Below are 22989 nucleotides of genomic sequence, written 5' to 3' on the forward strand. Positions count from 1 at the left end.
AAATGAGTCAACACTGGTTCAAATTTCATTCTAAGAGTTTCATAGGCTGTTTAGCTCAGCTACTCATTGGAAAAGGCTATACAGCCACTGGAGACTTCAAATCTCAGTACATTTTACATCTTACATTTATTACTAAATAAATCTGATAATACATGCTTTAACACACACATTCTCAGATTTTTTTCTCCAATATTATTTAATACTTATTTTAACCAAAATAAATTAGGAAGTTGCACAACTTTAAATTCTATTTTTATAAGCAGCATCCTGCCCATTATTTAGTGAAGGACTGTATACTGGTATGATTTGATTTACAGCTATGTGGATTTATGGGAGTGAACTAATTTATTTGATTTGCTTATTACTTGAAATGAGATCACAGCAGAAATGAAGCCATTCCTGTAACAGTCTTGTGAATCACGACTGAGTGCATAGGATGATGTGAGGCACTGCTAACCATTAGGTTTTTCTCAATATGAGAAATAACAAACCTGCCTTGGGTTTATTTCCAAATGCCTGATGATCACAGCACATTGTTATCTTGAACTACAAATGGCTGTTAAATGCTGTAAGCAGCATTTTGGGCAAATATATCATAGTATGCAGAAGTTGTTCCGTGAAGAGTTTTTCACTGATATATAACTATGCCTAATAGTTTATTTTGTGTGTGTTCAGGAAATGTGTGGTTAGTTACCTTGATCAAAAAGCTGAGGATCAGTTTAAAAAAAAATCCCTCTTTTTAAGGTGGATCTTATGCAAACTTGGAGTTGAGATTTCTGGGAGGAAAATACAGGCAACATTGGAGCTCTGGCCATTACCAAAAATAATTGTAATAAAATATTTACAATCCAGTGATCCTTGCACTTATGTTAGGGTATTATCAACAGGTGATCTGCGCTGTTGGTCATGTAACATATGTAGAGTCAGGGGAAAACTGTTTGAACTGAATTCCTCCAGAATATTTCTGCACTACTAGGGCTGTTTCTAGGTCTTGAACAGTGCAGTTGGTTATTTCTTGATAATGTCCAGAGGCTTTAAACAAAGATTTAAAACTATGTTACAAAAACAGAAATTGTTGGAGAAATTCAGCAGATCTGGCAGCACGTATTCTGATGAAGTGTCACTGGACTCAAAACATTAACTCTCCATTCTTCTCACAGATGCTGCCAGACCTGATGAGTTTCTCCAAAAATTTCTGCTTTTGTTTCAGATCTCCAGCATCCACAGTTCTTTGTTTTGTTTTAAATACATGTTACTTACTTACCTGCAAGGCCTAAGCCTTCATCGACAGATCGGGTTTACAATCACCACCTGCCAACCTGAGCCAATCCTATGCTGGGTCTTTTGAGAATCAGGTTGCAGGAATTCCCAATAGAGGGAGTTCCTTCATTCTCTTGTACTGATTGTTGCTTTGGTGTTGTTGGAGGATACAACTACAGATATTTTGATTCTTACCTGGGTGTTGGTGTATTGGCCCCAAAATGTATTGTGCCAAATCTATGGTTGGTACAGGTCTAAAGAATTGTTCGTCTTCTATCACTTGTTCCTTTAGTGCAGAATCTATGCATCTACATCAACTAGTTTGTTGTGTCACATTGTGACAATGTTATATTAGTCCATACGTTTGAATATCAATATAAATTGGTGTGTGAGTTGTTTAACTCTCATTGACTTCATCTTTATCTCTTATTATCAATATAGTTACTTACGGCAGAAAGTACTGTTCCTCCACATGATTTCTATTCCTTCTTCCTTACAAGCAGCAACATAATTTTGGAAATTATCACAGAGTGTTGAAATCATGCCATTATATTTGCACATGTCTTGAATACAGTTCTTGATGAAAATATGTGGATTAACAAAGTGATGACAAGGTATGAATTTATCATGCAGCAGCTCCTGGCACTGGGACTCAATAATCAGTTTCTCTTCTGGCGTGCAAGGAAAGTCCATTTGTTCTCTGCTATAGTCTGGTTGACAGCTAACAAAAATAGACAGCACAGGTTTTATTACATTTCAAATATTATAATCCTAGCTTTGAACAGCATGCCTTTAAAAAGCTTGTTCAACTGTCTGCAAATAAAATGTTAGTGGCATTCTTAGTCTTTATCAATTAATATGCTCCTTTTTCCAATGAAAAGCAGAGATAAGCATTTGTTAAGGAGTGTGTCAATTATCATTTTTAGCAATGGTTAGAAAATTTCAATCCTAAGTTTTGAATTGGCCATTTTATACCAAAGAATTGATATACACTTACTTCTGTTTCTAATTGTGTTGATGTTTTTAAACTAATTTCAGTTTTTTACAATAAACGAGGAAATAACATTTTTGAGTCTCTGTAATACATAAATGTTTAAATCCTACCCTGCATTACTGTATTCCTCTGACTTCCAACTGTTTCCAAAGTGAGTTACACTGGGTGCAATCAGACCATCAGGCATTAGCAACTCATCAGCTTTTTGGCCATTGTAATTACCACACATACCACACACCTACAAATAACAGAGAAATGGATTGACAAATGGGAAAATACAGAAATGAAGATATGAGAGCAGTGTATACTGTAACACATAAAGCCTAAAAAAGAGTATCTTGAAAAATTCTTCTTTATGTTAAAAAAAAACTGACATTAGGAAGTCTAAGACAAATCTTCCAATGTGAAATGTTGGGAAATGTCAGTACCCAGATGTTGGGAAAATGGCTGCAGAGATCATTAGACCAACATGTGATCCTGCAGTGCTTCCTTAGGAAGTCTGTGGTTTGCTACTACCAAAGGAATTGCAATAGTCATAAACCCAACATTGGGCGTGAGAGGACAGGAGACATTCTTAATTCCTTGTGGCTCATTTTTCTGTCAGCATATATGTGACTGGCCAAATGGAAGAGTATTCCAAAAACTGGGAAGTGGAGCTTGAACTTGGATCTCTGCAGAAATCAGGAACTGCAATGGTCTTATAATTCAACTGTGTATTTCCCGAGATAGACCTCTATCAGGAAAGCACGTGAGTCATGAAAGTACCTCAACCTGCTCAGCAAGGACATAGGAAAAGAAAACCAACCCAACGACATCTGTTTAGTGATCCAAAAAGAGAATGAGTAGTAAACAGCCCTCTCTTCCGAAAATCACCAGAGGTGAACCACTGCCAAAAAATTTTATACTGAGGCAAAACACTCCTTACTTTGTTATTTGGTCTTTGTTTACAGATATTATATTACAATTTGAATTTCAAAGGATTAAAGTTTATACTAAAAATAAATCTGAGTAGAGGTTTTATATCACAAACGGACTCAGTAAGCTTGAAAACTGAAAAAAAAACTTGCTACACACGATGCTTCACACTTTTCACTTGTTCAACTAAATTTCTCTGCTAAAGCCTGCGCTAGCTGTCCTCCACAATCTCATTTACCTGTGTGCCTTATGTTTACGAATATACAGTGAAAATCACCAAGCCTTTCAAGTCAGTAATTCATCAAACTTATCTTGTCTCCTCCCAAAAGTATGCACTTTTAATAACAAGAGTTATTAATTTTTTCTTTTCTTTTGCTCAGGCTAATTAATGAATGGTACTGGTAAAACGACTCAGAGCAACTACTCCATGACAGCGAAAGGGTCAACCCTAGCAACTCTGGAGTTTATACTAAAAAAGGTGTTTGGAGAAATTAGATCTGTTAGGAGTTGTTAAGTTTGACTCCAGTATACTGTTCTGTGCTGCTGCGTTCCACAACCATGTGCTCCTGGCTCATACTTTCTTTGCTCTGTCCTCCTCTCTACATTACTCTGAGGCTATATCCACCTAAAGGGAGGGAAAAACGCACTCAGCATTCTTTTAAAAACCAAAAGAACTTCAGATGCTGTAAATCAGGAAGAAAAACAAAGTTGCTGGAAAAGCTCAGAAGGTCTGGCAGCATCTGTGAACGAAAAAACAGAGTTAACGTTTCGGGTCCAGTGACCCTTCCTCAGAACTGAGTTTTGGAAACTTCTTCAATGATGGCCTGTTCTGAATATGTATTTTTAATAACAATTTATTTTTGCATTTGCTACTAATTTCAAACTTACACAGCAGAATGAAATCACATCAAGATAACAGAACTATTTACCTAAACCTTTCATGAAAAAATATCCTTTCACAGCCTTACCCAAGACAAGATTTACAAGATTTATAAAAGGATTTATAATATGAAAGAATATTTATTCTATTTAGATTACATTGTATTTAAATATGCATACATTATTAGGTTATTCTGTAACTCACTGAAAAAACTATTAATTTTATTACAGATGCTACATTGTGCCCTCATCACTGTGGTTTGATTACAGATTCTCAGTTCTTTAGGGACGGCTAGAGGTTCTCTATTCCCTTCAAATATGTGCATATTTTGGTAGACCATGAAATTAAATGCATGGTTTCCTTACCTTTGAATAATATGAGTTTGGCAAATTGATCTCAAGGTTGTGGTTGCCATCATATTTCACTGACATTCCAAAATCTGTCTCAACAATTGTGTAGATACCATTTGTTATAACATTTATGCCTCTCAAACGATTTTGCATTGGTGTGCGAGTTCTTTTCCCATTTAGCTGGAAAGTAAGATTCTTTGCATGAGACAGACACCATCAACCGGAGCAAAATGATTATAATTCAAAACAACTTTACAGAACTAAAAATTAAACAGTAATGTCTGAACATTGAGAAAACAAAATACTAGGACCAACTGAAAGCATGATGGTGACGTGGGGGAGATAATGTTTTCTCAAATGTAAATTCTCAATCAGTTTATAAAGAATGGATTTCCATCTTTCCTCTGTCATTAAATAGGGTGCAATGTATTACCCACCCAGTTTAGGACGTGCTCAATGTTCATTTCCATTGAAATGGAAGTGAAATTCATAAGGTTTCTATTAAAGATGATTTATCTATAATTTTACAGTTTTGCACTCAATTGCAAGTTGTAAACTTGTTCCGATTAATTTACAATTTCATCTTACAGAGATGAAAATTTATCTTGTAGGTTAGTTCACCACAGTTTCAAAGCACACAGTAGTCAGTTATAGCCACTTCCACAAAACTTGAAAGTACTCTGAACTGTGAGGACAGTGTTAGATGTCAGGGTGCCAATTTCCCTCTGTGCGACGTGTCTGGGGCAATTGGCCAGGAACTGTGCAGGGCATTTGCAGACAGCCAGACACTTGACTTCGTGCATGGCTGAGTTCAAAAGATGGCACTGGTACCAGGAATCACAGAAAGTCTTGGCAATGATGAGTACTTCTGCCTATGGCAAGATGGAGAGTGTACCAAACAGGGCACCATAGAGGCATAATGCAAACGCAGTATGGTGAGTTTGGATAAATGGCATGAGTAATCCTGCAAGGGCTCACAGCTCTAAACCCACCATGAAATTTGCCAAAATTGACACTGAACCAATTTATATTAAAATTCAGTACTGAATTACAGACACAGAATAGTTTGTATGAAAGATAGAAACTATTTCTCTGCTGCAATAGGGATTGTCCACCTGAGTCTGCAACATACTACTGTGGAAGAGGCAAGTGACCATAACTCACCATCTAATTATGCTATACAGTAGCATAGTTTTTGCAGTCAGCAGTGAAACAACAGTGTTCATAGCTGACCTTGAAGACAGCTGCCCAGAAAGATCTCCATGACGGGTATTTTCCCTTTTCTATTAGCAACTGAAATCTGGTGCCTAATCAAGATGATGTCCTGGCATGCAGCAGAATTGATGTTGGTAAGCAGATAGCCAACCATCAGCATTGCAGTATTCATACACAGCAAACCAGGAAGTTAAAAGTGTCCAAAGAGTTTAAAACTCACATAGCAAAATAAATTTTATAACCAAATTAAAACAGAAGGTAAATTCAACATATTTAATGTATATATATATAATATATTCTAAAAGGGTGGAATTTTTAATAAATGTGAAGAAATCTGCCATTCCATAATTCTAAAATTTGCTTTTCATGGACAGTGTAGAAGTTTAGCAGTGTTACTAAAGTTAGTCTTCTGGCAAAATAAGACACAACTTTTTCCAGGGTTTTTATAAGTCTAATAGCATTAAAATGGAGGTTTTCATCAATTCATTGTTGTAACGTACAGTTTCACTATCTTTACCACTTTAAAACGAAGGGTATACCAGCCCCCAGTACTAATGTTAGAGCACAATATAGATAGTGCTTCATTCATTCATATTAGAATCTTTCACTTAATGAGCATCCAACAAAGAAACATGAAGGAAAAAAACTGAAGGTTGTTACAAATGAAATCTTTTGTGACTGTAACATTGCACATTAAGATCTTACCAAGATCCTCCTGTTTTTCTCCAGTGTGAGATGAACATCATACACATCTATGTAGATTTCTCTCAAATATGTTGACAGGTTCTGACCATGCGCTTCATTCAATGCGGTGATGTTGACAGGAACCACACCGCTGTTGTCAAAGGCCCTTACCAGGGTGTATGCACAAGTGCCCGAGAATGTGTACATGATTTTATCAAAGGTATAATAGTGAGGATCACCACCAACATAGCAGGATGCACTTCCTAGATAAACAATAATAGTTTAGTGATATTTTGGACAAGCTTTTCTATGGTTAAAGAAATGCTTTCAGATAAGTACATTAAGATGCTTCAGAACTGCTTCATTTTTGACTGTTCTCCTGAATTTACTGACCCATTCTCTGCCATGGGCACTAATATGTCCAAGTAGCCATTTCTTAAATGGCTTTGGATCTTTAATACTGATTGATTTAGATTTAGATTTATTTGTTACATGTACTAAGTATAGGAATACGTAAGTCCAGCGAAAAGTGCACGAAGTTGCCATTCACTGGTTGTTGAAAAGAAATTCAATAATTCAGCTTCATTGCAGCCAAACTGGCTCCCGCCCTGTTTAATATTCAGACATTCAACTTTGAATGGTCAAATGGATATCCCAAGGCGCTTTACAGCTAATGAAACAGCACTGAAGTGTAATCACTGTTGTCCTGTGGAAAACTGGACATGGTTATTGGGAAAAGCCCACAGCTTATCCAGCAGTGTGAAAGTGCACAAACTAATCAAAACAAGGGTATGACTGATGATGATTCCTCACTGTTACCTCTGGTGTCCTCCAAGGATTGATCCTTGGTCCTCTGCTATTTCTTATCTACATGCTGCCCCATGGCAACATCACCTGAATTCACAGTGTTGCTTTTCACATAAAGGCTAATAATACCCCATTCCACCTCATAACAACCTTTCTGTTCATTAAATTTCTAGACTGCTTATCTAATAGCCAGTAGAGTAGAAATTTTCTCTAAGTTGTCGCTTTCAGTCCCCACTCCAAACTCCATTCATGAGTTAAAATTCCATCCTTGTCTGGCAACTGTCCAAAAAAGAGACTCTTTGTCAATTTGTGTTCATATTTAACCTGACATTAGCTTTGAAGACATGCCCACTCTATCACTAAGGCCACTCAGTTCAAGTGATTGGGGATGGGCAACAAGTGCTGGCTTTATGAGGAGTGCCTACATCCCATGAAATATTTATGAAAAATGAATGGTGGTAGGAGACAGGTTATGAGTAAAATTTTGGCACACTTTCCTCAAAGCTCAAATTTTATCGCTTAAATAGCTTTTAAAATTTGACCTTTCACCCTTGCACACTTTTGAGCTAAAGATATCACTTTCCAATGGCAGATCATTATTCTACCTCGTCATGAGGAACGTTACTAACCTGTTATGTGACAACCCAGCTCTCCGTCACGTCTCTCACATTTTTCCAACACTCCACACTTCCAGGCTGTACAGCTGATGGTATTTTTGCCCAAGCATGTACAGCGTTCAGTACAGTTCTCATGTGTGAACCAAGATTCATTTAGCTGAAAAATTTCAACAGAGATCACATTGTTAAAACAAAAAGATTTCAATGTGAGAAGTAGCTGAATGGTTACATCATAAAATCTGGCCTACTGTGACACTACTTCAATACTGCTCCATTACTTATCAATGAGGATAGGATGCCCGGAAATTGTGTGATCTGATTTCAATTCAATTAATTAGCTAGTCAATATTTTATTTCTGTTTTCTACATCTCTGTAGATACTATGAAAATGGAGGGCATTACATATTGCCACTGTCTTCAGACTTGATTTTATGATAACTGATTATTCCATTAGTACTGCAAGAAATGACATGACTAAAGAATCTTATCTGTGATTGCCTGATAATTACTGCTTTTTGTTCTGAAGGGCATCAGCATCCATCATTAAAACCACTTCGTATATTTTAAGAAGGCCTTTGCGTGGGCAAAATAGTTGTTATTTTGTAATAATAGACAGAAAGTGCTGGATAAATTCAACAGGTCTGGCAGCATTTGTGGAAAAGAGAAACAATGTTTCAAATCAAATATTACTCTTCCTTTTTGTTCGGAACATTCTGCTGATATGTTTGAAGATGATGATCAGTCTACCACAGAATCTTTTTGTGTCAAGGAGATACATTGTTACATTGTGTTTTTGGAGTTCTTTCATCAAGTGCCTTAAGCCCTCCATTCCAGTCTTCCTAAGTCTCTAGAATTACTAGACTATTTCAGTGGACGGTAGGAGACTATCTAAGAGCTAACACTACCTTTTGAGGTGATGACAGCTTGCTTTTTGAATTCACCCTTCATTGACGCCTCGCTTGTTAAAATCTTTTGCTCATCAGCTTTTCTCATTTACCAACCCTCAGATCTGCATTATATGATAGGGATAGCCATACCTTTAGAACATCTTTAGCCTTAAACACACTGCTTTATCTTCTAACAGAAGCAGAGTCAAGTTCAAGTGAATCTTTTGAGGTTTCCTTCACCATGCCCATTTTCTGGTACTAACCCACCAATGTGAGCAAACTTTTCTGTTCAGCGCATTCCTTCCAATTGGAATATGGAAATCACGCTGATCCTTCCCAACAGACATAATCTTTGCCTCCTTTTTTTTAATGTGTATTTCAAATCTTATAGTTCTGATGTACAGCTTATCAGTGAATTTCCGAAAATCTGTTTTAGTTGTTGCAATAAGGCAAATATCATCAGCGTAGTGTTCAGTGGTTTAATGGATTTATGTTTAATTAGTCTCTTGACTGGTTTGTGTTCATTGTGTTTGAATAATCCTGTACAGAGCCTTTAAGAGCAAAAGTAGACAGACATTTCTAGAATAAGAACGAGAAGTCTCAGTTGTGAACTCACGTGTCAAAATCCTATGAGTACTGAGATATTTAAAGAACTGTCAATAAACCTGTTGCAGACAGAGGAATAGTGTCATCTCTGCATTTCTGTGAGGTAAATCAAACATATTGGACTGGATTTTTGCTAAGTTTGGAGGACTCAGGAGCTCTTTAGAAATCATGACCACGTCCCGATTCCAGGATTCATCACCCAATTCATGGAATTTCTGATATTCAGCAGTGCCTTTAAAGGTGTGGTTTGGATTGGTTCATGAACCCAGCACTCCTTACCTGTCCAATTCAGTTGTGCAAATAGACATTGCATCTGTAACTTTTGTGGAGTTTAACCAGATTTTAAACAGTCTTGATCATGGCACCTTGGAAGTATTGTCTGCATGAAGGAGCCATTTCAAAGGTAAGTTCAAAAAGTTTTCCTCATGACTTCCATTATAGGATATGCCTATCTTCCCATGGCCCCTCTGGGGTTCCTTTCCTCAAGCATGGCAAAGCAGAAACCCTGGCCACATTAACCTCAAGCTCAATCCTCATCCTAAATCCCAAGGACAGTTCCATTTTATTACTGTCCTATGGCACATCAGCAGTACAAATCACAATTTAACAAAAGAAGGGGAAGTGAGACAGAGCTTCTCCATTCGGAGTAACTGAGTCTTGTCCTGGATTTGAAGAAAAAGAAGGTAAAAAGTTCTTCAACTCCAAAGAGAGCCACATGTCAACCTTTTAAAAATAATCAATTTCTCTGGGAGTCTTTAAAAAAAATACAACAGGCCTCTTTCACTGAGCATTATTGAGGTATGATGCACTTGATGTCTAAAAATCCAGAAATTCTCCCAAGCATAGCCCCTTGATGTGTGAAACAGGGTTGAAGATTGTCCCATTGCCATAGTCAACTCTGGAATTCAAACAGACAGGTAAATGTGCAGAATTCCAACATAAATTACACATTCCTTTCAGCTGCAGTTTGATTTACCATACATTTTCTGCACACTATTTCCATTCAAGTTGGTCACATGGTACTAGATGACACTTGCCTGATAGTATTTGTCACTATCATCCACACAGCCACACTGATTGTTTGGAACACATTGATCCACACTCAGAACATATCCAGGGTCACAGAAACATCCTTCAACAGTTGGTAGAAGACAGTTGTCTGGTGCAGACAGGTCTGTACAAGTAGCAGGACAACTTGTGCCACATCTCTCATAGTGACTACCACTGGGGCAGGATAGGGCTAAAGAAAACAAAGATATATAATTAAGTTCATTTAATTCTGTAGTCAGCGTAAGTAGCATTCCAATAGGAGGGGGAAAACAAATTAGTTTGTCTGATATAAACTTCTTGACAGCATATGTGTTACATGGCCTAAAATCCCAACATAAGTATGACAAAACGTCTCACAGGAAGTTGTTGTGATCTTGCATTAATTATCAAAGTAGAGAGGAGTGGGCTAGAGAAGGACCTCTGATATTCAGCATCACCTAAAGGAGCAGACAAGAGAAGGACCTGAGACAGACAGTCAGCACCAGTTAAAGGAGCAGACAACAGGAGGACCATTAGGCAGTGAGCATCAACTAAAGAATAAGCAAGAAGAGGACCATGAAACAGGTGTCAGCACCATGAAGATTTTTAGGTGAGAAAAGGATCTCATTGAAGGCAGTCAGAGACAGAGCTAGATTCACTGGAATTAGTTTATGCTCTATAAAGGTAAAAGGACAAGTTGTTTGTTGTGTCAATGGTAACTGGTGAAAGTTTTTTTTAATGTTAAATTTGAACGTTGTACACAAATTGATAGTCAAGTCAATGAAATATATAAAAGACAATATAAGTAAGTGAATACAATAGACAGCATCTTCAGTGTAAAGATGGGACTTCATCTCCTCAAGGATTGTGTGGTGCTCACTCCTATTGATACTGTAATGGATGGGTGCAACTGTGACAGATAAATTGTTGAAGATGAGGTCAGTTATGTTTCTCCCTCTTGTTGGTTCTCACCATCTGCCACAAGGCAAGTCCAGCAGCTATGTCTCTAGGACTCAAGTCAGCTTGGTCAGTCATGATGCTGCTGAGGCACTCTCGGTAACTTACATTGAAGTCCCCCAGATAGAGTCATCTTTGCACCCTTGCCACTTTTAGTGCACCTGCCTAGTGGTGTTCAACATGGAATAGTACTGGTTCATCAGCCAAGAAGGCCAAGTATCAGCCAAGGCTTCTTTTTGGCCTGATACCAGGAGATTTCATGGGGTCCAAAGTCAATGAGGATCCCAGGACGGCTCCACCTTAACTGTATATCATAGTGCCACCACCTTGAGTGATTAGTCCTGTGGTTGGGACAGAACATACACAGGGATGATGTTTGTGGTGACTATAAGGTTTGATTCTATGAGTATGACTATCTCAGGCTGTTGCTTGATTAGTCTATGGGACACTTCTCCCAGTTTTGTCAGATGATACCCAGGTGTTGTTAAGGAACACTTTGCAAGATCGACAGGGCTGAGTTTGTTGTCGTTGTTTCCAGTGTCTAGGTCAATGCCAGGTGGTCATCCAGTTTCATTCCTTTCTTTAGGCTCTTAAGTGCTTTGAAACAACTGAGTGGCTTGCTAGGCCATTTTACAAACAGTTAAGAATCTACCACATTGCTGTGGTTCTGGTGTTACATCTAGGCCAGACCAAGTAGACAGACAGCAGATATCCTTCCCTAAAAGACAGTATTGAACCAGATAGGTTGTCATGATAATTGACAATATAGTTGCCATTAGGATAGCTTTTAATTCTAGATCATTTGAAATCAAATTTCACCATCTGCCATTGTGAGGGATTGGAACCAATGTCTCCAGAGCATTAGCTTTGGCTTCTGAATTACAGTGCCATTACCACTACGTGACCACCTAACCCTATTATCTCGTATTAGGACCTTTCCAAATTACTTATGTACATAGCTTTGCTTTCTCCGATGCTTTTGTGTTTTAAACAAAAGTATATTGGAAACCTCATGATCACATGTTTAACCAAAATGCAAAAATAAGACTTAAGGTCTATCAAGCCAGGTTTCATTCTGGAATCTGACTTTTGCAGTAATATCATCAGCAGCAAACAGAACAATGGTATGGACTCATAGACAAGGAATATCTGTATTTCAATCCCAAATTATGCTTAGACAGTTGATTTTAGTCAGGTGACAAAGTTATATTTGGGCTAAATGCTACTAAAACCATAGGGGGATTGGGAGTGGTTGCAGCAGACGGTCTGGTAGTAAATGATCTATAAAAACTCAGGGGGAAGAAGGATGCAAGAAGATAGAGTGATAATTGCAGGAAACTATATTTCAGAATCTTCCAGTCCTGAAGGTTGGAAGGGATCTTAGTTAGGCCGTTGGTGGCATGAACAGAACTGAACAACTCATTCTGACTTTATGCTGAAGGGAAGATCATTGATGTAACAGCTAAAATGGTTATGCCTAGGATGCAGTCATTAGGAACATCCTGGAGCTGAACTGGGACTGCCATATTTACCTTCCAAAAATCTTTGTTTGTACTAGGTGGGACTCCAAACGTTAGAGTGTTTTCCTCCAATTCCCTTTAACTTCAATCTTACTTGGGCTTCCTGATTTTGCATTCAGACAAATGCAGCTCTGATATCAGGGGCATTCTCTAAGACCTTACCTCTGGAATTCTGCTCTTTTTTCTATCCTTGGACTAAGGCTGAAATGAGATCTGGACCCCAATCAGCGTAGGTACTGGTGAATAAACGCTGTTTGATAACATTGTCAATGATTCCTTTTATCACTTTCCTGATGATCAAAAGTAAGCTGAAGGAATTATAATTGGAGGAAAATACATACTTAATAAACTACAAAATACAACTTACAGCAGAAGGAATTATTTCTCCACTCTATACAAACTCCTGCTTGAGCACACAAGTCAGCGTAGGTTTGTACGGCGAAACAAAGTGTTGTAGACTGTCCTCCACTCATACACATATCATAGACACAATTTTCAAAGTAATTCTGAGGTGGAACTTTAACATGGCACTCTTTGAATAAACCTAGGCAAACAATACAAGTAAGTTACATCCAGACAGAAAAATAATTATTTCTCACTTAATGCTATTTCCAGAAGCTATCCCAAACAATGAATTCAGTGTGTAAACTTGAAACATGCTACATAACAGCATTGTACTTTATGTGCAATTCAAAGCAAAAAGTTGTTTAGGAGTAGAACATTCAAACTCCTTCATTGTTCTAAAGTATGTAGAGCCCCATGTATATTTATTATTTTGCACTTGAATATCTCCTGTGTCATTGATCAGACGAAGAGCATTATTTGGGGTAAATGTCTGGATGTCAGCAGGAAAGAAATAATTTAGTGATTGTGGAAAGATTTGAATGTAATAAAGAACAACATAAATACAAGTTCTTTCTTTCTTCAAATCTGCTTTGGATTTCCAGCCTGGAATATTATTCCACAGCCACATCATCATGACATGTTAGATTGGGGCCCAAGACTCACTCCTGAGAAGTCATTATTCCATGTATAGATAACACGCCAGTAACTAGGTTCCAGATATCTACAATCATTTTAAAAAATCCAAATCCCTAAATTGTATTCTAATTCTAAGTCATTCAGAAATCATTTTCTTCTTACAAGCAATCTGAATTACTTAATTAGTTGTAGTCTCTTATATTTGAAGTTTCTTTCCTCCTTTTTCCCCAGTGAAGTCCCTTATCTTTTTCAATGATAAACTGGACAGCTTAGACTACAAATATTTCACAATAAGGTTGAAAAGAATTTTATGATAGGTAAAATGCTTGCACTGAAAACCACTCAGCATTCTGACTTGGAAATATATTGCCACTCCTTCACTATTGCTGGGTCAAAATCCTGAGCTCCCTCTCCAAAGCTTGGTGGTCTGCCGACACTGACAGCCCACCACCACCTCTCAAAGGCAACTAAGGAGAGGCAATAAAAGCCTATCATCCCATCAACGAATTTTTAAAAGTAAACAGCATCATGCTTGCTTAATGACAACTGCATATCAACAGATAGGACTTCAATGCCATGAGTTTGTAACCATTGCAGGAATCATCTGGCTATTAATCTGCTTTCACTTTACTTTGCTTTGAATTGATATGTTATTGTATTGAATGAAAAAAAAACATCATACCTGACAGATTTGTAATCATTCCACAAGTGGTATCTTTCTCAGCATTCTCCTTTATTTCTGGATCACATTTAAAGTCATTCTCACCATGATTGCACCTGTATTTGGAAGTAAGAGTGAAACAAGTGAAGTGAGAAATATGAAATGATTTGAAACATGGTCCAGCTTGACCTGGACTGCTCTTCTCTTACATGAGTCTTCCAACTAAGCTTAGTCCATAGTCCCTTTTATCCAAACGTCACACCTAGATGTTTCTGCAAGAATGATGGTCAGAAACAGAAACACTGGATCCTGATTCATTCCTTATTCCAAAAGAGCTTATGTTAATTGTCATCTTCCTGGACTGCAGTAGTTCAAGAAGAAAGTCCACAATTGCCTTCTCAAGGATAACTTTTGATGGACAATAAATATCTTAACAATGTCAACCACTTCCTCAGAATGATTTTTAAAAATGATATTGTGATTTTTGTTTCAGAAGTAATACTTGTGTATACTTACTCCGTTAATACATCAGGTACTTGCCAACTCTCTCCGAGTTCATTAGAATTTGTTGCAAGGCTGCCATTAGGCATAATAAGATCATCAGCAGGGTCACCATTGTAGTTACCTAAATCACACAAAAGTTATAGGATCAGAATTTCTAAGGTTCCCTTTATCATGTGTTCATTTCTTGATGCTACCATACTAGGATTTTGGTACTGTTACCAAACCGAAATTACTTTTCTCCCAAAAGGACAGCATAATGGCTAGAACCTACTCAATCTTGTCAAAACTGATGTAAGTGAAACCACTATCAATGTTGTTACCTCTTGCATTGGCTGAAATATAACAATCATGAGTTTGAGAAGTAGTTATAAATAGCTATGCTGGTACATGAAGCTACCATTTTATACCCTGTTGCCTATGAAGTAACATCTGTCGGTGGATAATAACCTAAAAGTTCAGTGCGGGCTAGAGGCAGGCTCTCAGCACGGACTGGAGGCGAGGTTCCAACTGTAATACTGAACTTTTTGTTTATTAGTTTTGTAATTTATTCCTAAGATTTTGTAGCTTGGTACCTTTGTACCTAAGATGTGCAATAAGTAGCGACTTTGTAAACTTTTCACTGCACTCATGTGAATACATGTGACAATAAACCTATTTCTATTCTAAAATTTGCTTCGTTAGCCAAAATGAAGTTCAATGAAATTAAATAAAACAAGGAAAAAACTATGAAGCCTGGTGATGGCCTAATAATTGGAAACAACACTGGTTTTAAAATGTTTCTGTGTTTTGTTAAAAGGATGTGTGTGTGTTTATATCAAGTGTTACAACTCAGCAGTAATGAATTGAACTGTGGAAAAGCTGGAGTTCAGTTTAAAATAGACACATTAAATCAGATGTGATAGTGTGGACTATCTATCAGCTAAATTTGTGATTGTCACAGAATTGTGGGGTGTAAATATCAAGGTCGACTGGATGATATGAAGGTGGTGAGCAGCATGAACAAGCTGGCCTAAGGTCAAAGGTTATTAAAAGATAAGCCTCTTTCCAAGGAGACACGAGCAAATCTTAAATGAGCAATTAAACAATCTAGTCATGGTGGATTGTTGTAATGTTTGCCAGTGGCCAAACTGATCATTTGCTGGAGACTGGACAGTGTCAAGTTTGAATGCACAGCTTGTCTGGATGGAAACAGTATAAAGAATGCTTGCCTTAAAATCTAGTTAGCTAGCTCAGAAAAAATCATCTGATGAGTGGCTAGAGATCGAAATAAAGCAGGTTGATCACCTGTCTTGGTTTGATCCTCATTCAAGTTCACGTAAACAGATTCACTTGTGATTGTAAGTACTGTATGAGTAAGAACTTTTTAATACTGCACTTTGGGTACATTCCATTGTTAGAACTGCCTCGGATTAGTTATATCCAGAGTACACCCGCTAGATCAGGGAAAGTAGGAATAAAAACCAACATGTCCACGAGATAGTTGCATTAGAAAAATGCTAGCTAGCAGAATTCTTGTAAACATTCTTTGGTGCAACCAATAGACACTCCTTTCAATAAGAATAAAAGTGGGTTATCACAACTGGTTTTAATATCCTTCATCTTGAAACACCCCAAAGTGTCTCACGACTAATTAAAAACTTTGGACGAAATTGACCTGAACCTGGAAAATTGTAATGTTGAGAATTGCAGCAGCCAGTCTGCTTAAAGCAAGATCTCACAAATAACAAAAAAAATTATTATCTAATTCATTTTAGTTATGTTGGTGAGATATAAATATAGATTAAGAAGGAAGAACTCCTTTGCCATCCTTCAAATAGTGCAACAGTATCTTTTACATTTCTAAGGGGGCTTTAACAGCTCATCAAAAATGCCATCTCTAAAACTCCTGCACTCCCTCAATATGATGAAGAAGTGTGAGTGCATATTATTTGTTCAAGTTTCCAGAATGTAACTCGAATCTCCACCCTTCAATATGGAGAGTGTTCTTACAGCTGGCAGAAGAGGTTTGGAAATTTCCTTTTCCTTTCTTGAAATGCCCCACCAAAAACTGTGATGGAAGCAGGATCTACAAAAGCCTTTAAAGGGGAGTGGATAAAAAAAATTAAAAAGCAAAACATTCAAAAGGTATTGGGACCTCTGAACTGTGACCCTCAGTCATTGAGTAGTACATTCCAAAGAAGAGTCATATTGGACTCAAAGTTATAACTCTGTTTCTCTCTCCACAGATGCAGAGTTTTTCTAGCACCTTTTGATTTTTATTTCAGCTCTTCAGCATCCACAGTATTTTGCTCTGGTTGACAAATAAGATCAATAGATTTTAGATATTAAAAGATATGGGAATTGTGCTGGCAAATGCAGTTGAGGTAGAAGGTTAACCATGATCTTATGAATTGATGGAGGAAACTCAAAGAACCAAAATAACCTGTTGCTACTCCTATTTCCTACAACCCTACGAAAAAGTAGAGGAATAAGATAGTACATAACTCTTTCGGGGATCTGGTGGTCAGCTGAATGACTTTCTTGTATATGATAAATTTCTGTGATTCCACTAACACATTCAGTTCATAACCCTGCCAAAAGTCTTCTGTATTTCTTTAAGGTGTTGTGTCATTGAGACACAGGAATAATCCATTCCCATTCAGTTTGACAACAGCTATAGAAGTTGAGGAGCAAGTCTTCTGTCCTTCTTGACAGTTAGGATTATATGAGCTGTTTTTCAGGCAACTATGATCACGTTCCTGGTGTGATCAGATCGTGAAAGCAAAGTGATCTTATTTATACACAAATTGACAATTTGTCACTTTACAATGCCATGAAAATGGGTTGGACGGTGAAGGCATCAATTATGCTGCAAAATGAGAACTTCAAACCTACTACTCTGTCCTCAGTGTGAATGGTGCTGAAAAAGAGGCAAGTGTGCAATTAATTAGCACTGAGATAAATACTAATAATAAATTTGCCTATGATGCATAGTTGTTTTTACATGCAAAGAGTGGAACAGGATTTAAAAGCTACTACAGGTAGTCCCCTGATTTATGAATGTCTGACTGACAGACACTCGTAATTACGAATGGCTATTTTATATTGTACTGTATTGTGTTCCAACTTGCATATAAATCGAATGAAGATTGTACTCAAGAATGGAACATGTCCATAACCCAGGACTACCTGTACTATGAAAACATTTAAAGAATACACATAAAAGCAAACGTGTAACGTGTTAAATATTTGCTCACAAAGCCTATTGGACCTACCACACATGCCACAGAGCAGTCCAGCATACATAGATGGTACAGACACATCAACATGGTGGTTGCCATCAAATCTCACGAACAGGCCAAAGCTAGTCTCCAGTAAAACATAGGTACCACTCATCCGCACTACCAGGAGGTTTCTGACAGACACAGGTAGGTTTACTCTATTTCCATTGAGCTAAATAGAAAAATATGTGTTAATTTTTACACAAGTAACAAGTCAATATGTTTCAAATATACAGTTATATCTAACTGTTATCACACAAACAATACATGTTTAAACTCAGACCAGCAAGGATATTATCATTTCCACAAAATGTCATTCAGGGTTCTAGTAGAATTTATCGAGTTTCTTCATACTTCTATGGCACAACCTTGACATCATAAACATTAATATGCTTTATTTAGTAAAATTTGTCACTTAGATATAAAAACTATAACACAACTTCTTGGTAGTGGCATCCAATCGAACTGGGCATGTTTTTGTACCAAATCTGTTGGATTTCCAGTAATTCCTATTTATATCATTATTCTGTCCTGCTTTTCATCAATTTATGTTACCTTTTTGGGAAGCTAGGGAATAGGTGGTTGGGATCCATGCTGAGATATTGTTTCATTGACAGCCACGGGTGAGGTGCTGGAAAACGAGAGAGTGGCTTATTTGATGCCATTATTTAAGAAAAGTAGTAAGGAAAAGCCAGGGAACTATAGACTGGTGATTGTTACATCAGTGGTGGGTAACTTGTTGGAGGGAATTCTGAGGGACAGGATTTACATGCATTTGGAAAGGAAAAGACTGATTAGGCACGGTCAAAATGGCTTTGTGTGTGGGAAATCATGTCACAAGAACTTGACTGAGTTTTTTGAAGAGGTGACAAAGAAGACTGATGAAGGCAGAGCAGTAGATGTTGTCTATATGGACTTGAGCAAGGCATTCAACTATGTTAGATCAGATAGGATTCAGGGGGAGCTAGCTAATTGGATATAAAATTGGGTTGAAGATAGGAGACAGATGGTGGTGGTAGAGGGTTGTTTTTCAGACTCAGAGGCGTGTAACAGCACTGTGCTGCAAGGATTGGTGCTGGGTCCACTGCTTTATGTCATTTATATAAATGATTTGGATGTGAATATAGGAACTATGGTTAGTAAGTTTGCAGATGACACCAAACTTGGTGGTGTTGTGGACAGTGAGGAAGGTTACCTCAGAATACAATGGGGCCTTGATCAGATGGACCAACAGGCCAAGGAGTGGCAGATGGAGTTTAATTTAGATAAATGAAGTGTTGCATTTTGGTAACTCAAACCAGGGCAGACTTATACAGTCAACGATAGGGCCCTGGGGAATGTTGCCAAACAAAGAGACCTCGGGGTAAAGCTGACATGGTTCCTTGAAAGTAGAGCCACAGGTAGACAGGGTGGTGAAGAAGGCATTTGGCATGCTTCTCTTCATTGGTCAGCTGTACAGCACATTGGTGAGGCCACTTTTAGAATACTGTGTTCAATTCTAGTCTCCCAGCTATAAAAATGAATTTGTTAAACTTGAAAGGGTTCAGAAAAGATTTACAAGGATGTTGCAGGATTGGAGGGTTTGAGCTATAGGGAGAGGCTGAATAGAGTGGGCCTATTTTCCCTGGAGTGTTGGAGGCTGAAAGGTAATCTTATAGAGGTTTATAAAACCCTGAGGGGAATGGATAGAGTGAATAGGCAAGGTCTTTTTCCCAGAGTGGGGAGTCCAAAACTAGAGGGCATAGATTTAAGGTGAAATAAGAAAGATTTAAAAGGGACCACAGGGACAACATTTTCATGCAAACTGTGGTGCATGTATAGAATGAGCTGCCAGAGGAAGTGGTGGAGGCTGATACAATTACAGCATTTAAAAGGCATCTGCATGGGTACATGAATAGGAAAGGTTAAGAGGGATATTGGCTAAATGCTAGCAATTGAGTCTAGATCAGTTTAGGATATTTGGTCAGCATGGATGAGTTGGACCGAAGGGTCTGTTTCTGTGCTGTATTAATCAATGACTCTATAAATCAGGAAATGAAATGCCACTCTAAGACTGGAACAGTGAAAGTAATATGACATTAAATTTGGTGGCTGTGTGTGCTGTGAGGATGCTTACAGGCTTCAGGGTGACTTGGACAGACTGGCTGAGTGTGCAAATTCTTGGCAAATGCAATATAATGTGGATAAATGTGAGGTTATCCACTTTGGTCGCAAAAGCAGGAAGGCAGATTATTATCTGAATGGTGGCAGTTTAGGAAAAGGTGCAGTGCAACAAGACCCGGGTGTCATGCAGGAACAGTCGCTGAAGGTTTGCATGCAGGTGCAGCAGGCAGTGAGAAAAGCTAAAGACATGCTCTCCTTCATAGCAAGAGGATTTGAGTATCAGAGTAAGGATGTCTCACTGCAATTATACAGACCTTAGTGAAGCCACATCTTGAATACTGTGTGCAGTTTTGATCTCCTAGTCTGAGCAAGGACATTCTTGGTATTGAGGGAGTCAAGCGAAGGTTTACCATACTGATTCCCAGGATGGCAGGACTGACATTTGAGGAAAGACTGGAATTTAGAAGAATGAGGGGGATTTCATAGAAACATATAAAATCCTGATGGAACTAGACAGGCCAGATGCGGGAAGCACGTTCCCGATTTTGGGGAAGTCCAGAACCAGGGGTCACAGTCTAAGAATAAGGGGTAAGCCATTCAGGACTGAGATAAGGAAGAATTGCTTCACTCAGAGTTGTGAACCTGTAGAATTCTCTCCCACAGGAAGCTGTTGGGGCCAGTTCATTAGATATATTCAAGAGGTGGCCCTTGCAGCTAAACGAATCAAGGGATGTAGCAAGGGGGCCACAATGGGATACTGAGATTGCATGATCAGCCATGATCATATTGAATGGTGATGCAAGCTCACAGGGCCGAATGGCTTAGTCCTGCATCTATTTTCTATGTTGCTATGTTTTAGTATGAAGAAATTGGAAAAATGAATCACTCATCACAAGCACAGTGTTTTGTAACTTGTTTCTATGAACCAAATCTTATTCTAAATTAACGAACATGGCCCCTAAAACAAACGCAGCACTCCTTTTTAATTTCAAGGATAAACTGGTTTTACATTCCACCCATGAGAAGGCCGATAATGGTAAGCAACCGAAAACAATACAAGTACTAATAGTCCATATTTTATACCTTTTATCTTGTTCTTTTCACCTCTCTCCACAATTTCACCTCTGAGTTACAACAAAAGTGCAAACACTGACTACACTAGGACTTGGTTAGACCAGATCAGCGAACAAGCTCTGAAGCAAGTTCTGCATCAATTTGTGGATAATCAGTGATAACAGAGAAAACTCACATACCAACACTTTACGATTTTTCACCATTGAAAGTGTGTTGTTGTAGACAAATACGTGTACAGACTTCACCCAGGACACCTTGGTGTTGGTACCTCTGTGCTCATTGGTAGTCGAAACATAAAAGTAAGGCACCACTGAGGAATCACTACATGGTTTGGACAGCACATATGTGCATGTTCCCATGAAATGGTGAACACTTCTGTCAAATGTGGTGTAGTGGGGATCACCAGAAACACTGCATGTAGCGTGACCTGCAGAGAAAATGAATGAGTTAACTGTACCTACCATTCCATTTTATACCCATCTATCATATTTCAATTTTTACAGGGGGAAAAACTCTGAGGTTAATGTTCAATGCTACACAACTCTGACATCTAAAATACAACAGATCCTTATATCTTAAAAGTGAACCACTTTTATTATGTAAGAGCCCCTGGCAAGATGAGCTGAGCCTCAAAAACAAACTTATTCAACTTGAAACATGAACTAAGTCCACCCTTCACAAATGCTGCCATCTCTGCTAAGTTTTTCCAGTTATCCTGTTCCAATTTCAGATGTTCAATATCTACAGCATTTCGCTTTGTAGCAGCCTCCTGACTGATAAAACACAGATTGCCAACTTGGCCAAACAGCAAGGGATGCTGGTACATTGGCCAAGTGAAACTCTGAAGTCACAAAACCCACACACCAGACACAGTGCAAACACAGCAGGCAGGTGCTAATGACATTAACATAATGTCAAAGGCAACATTTATTCTGCACGGACACCCCAGCAACTTATCCACTACACAAAGGACAGCCCAGACAGAATAGCACCAGTTCCTGTTACACAAACTGATAGTAGATGACATCTAAACGAATGACTCGTGTTTCAAACTATTAAGTGTATCTCCCTGACTGGCCGGAACTATGGAAAGTTCCAGAAAACCATCTAAAATATAGAAAAACAGAGTTCACCTGCAGACCACACTCTTGGAACCGCTCGTGGAATTGTCCGAGGTCTTCTCAGGAGACCAGCGTGGCAAAAGGCAGAGATCAGCTGACCATGCAGAAAGAGAGAGGAAGAAAGCAGCTTCGCAGACCCAGAGGCAAAGGCACAGAGAGAGCAGCTGCGTAAATTTACAAGAGACTATGGAAGTATTGTAAACTTTAGGAGGCCAACAGGATTTGGTACAGTATGTTTAGTATTAAAGACTGTTGTAATTTTGCTCCTAATAAAGTGAGAATGTCTTCCTTTGATACCAGGTTGTGTTCCAATTGATTTGACCGCTTTTGGTATTGTGGGGCACCTGGGTGAATTCATTCATAACAGTATGTTTGGAGTCGTCTGCAACTTGGTTAAAGAGGATCTAGATGATAGCTTTTATGGTTGTGAAACAAAAAATATTGTAAATTGAGGATAAAAAGTTCATTCCATTGTGACAGAATTTCAGAATTATGGCACGGAAGGAGGTTATTCAGACATCATGCCTACTCCAGTTCTACTACCTAGTGCCAATCATCTGCCAT

The 22989-nt window shown here is 38.2% G+C and overlaps 1 protein-coding gene across 2 annotated transcripts in view; it reads right to left on the reverse strand.

Moving 5' to 3' along the window:
• Window positions 1–21688, reverse strand: part of LOC109936076 (zonadhesin-like) — a 45366-nt gene extending 23678 nt beyond the window's left edge. For both annotated transcript variants that reach the window (XM_048604708.1, XM_048604707.1), the window contains exons 1-11: window positions 21484–21688; window positions 18122–18299; window positions 14880–14988; window positions 14385–14479; window positions 13089–13265; window positions 10253–10455; window positions 7735–7879; window positions 6320–6561; window positions 4415–4579; window positions 2365–2492; window positions 1710–1981 (exon numbers count right to left, since the gene is read on the reverse strand). In XM_048604708.1, coding sequence (XP_048460665.1) covers window positions 1710–1981; window positions 2365–2492; window positions 4415–4579; window positions 6320–6561; window positions 7735–7879; window positions 10253–10455; window positions 13089–13265; window positions 14385–14479; window positions 14880–14988; window positions 18122–18299; window positions 21484–21663 — 1894 coding nt within the window. In that variant the 5' untranslated portion in view covers window positions 21664–21688. The remainder of the gene's footprint in view (window positions 1–1709; window positions 1982–2364; window positions 2493–4414; window positions 4580–6319; window positions 6562–7734; window positions 7880–10252; window positions 10456–13088; window positions 13266–14384; window positions 14480–14879; window positions 14989–18121; window positions 18300–21483) is intronic.
• Window positions 21689–22989: the final 1301 nt, after the last annotated feature.

Source organism: Rhincodon typus, chromosome 13 (assembly GCF_021869965.1).
Source record: "Rhincodon typus isolate 14 chromosome 13, sRhiTyp1.1, whole genome shotgun sequence".
NCBI lineage: Eukaryota > Metazoa > Chordata > Chondrichthyes > Orectolobiformes > Rhincodontidae > Rhincodon > Rhincodon typus.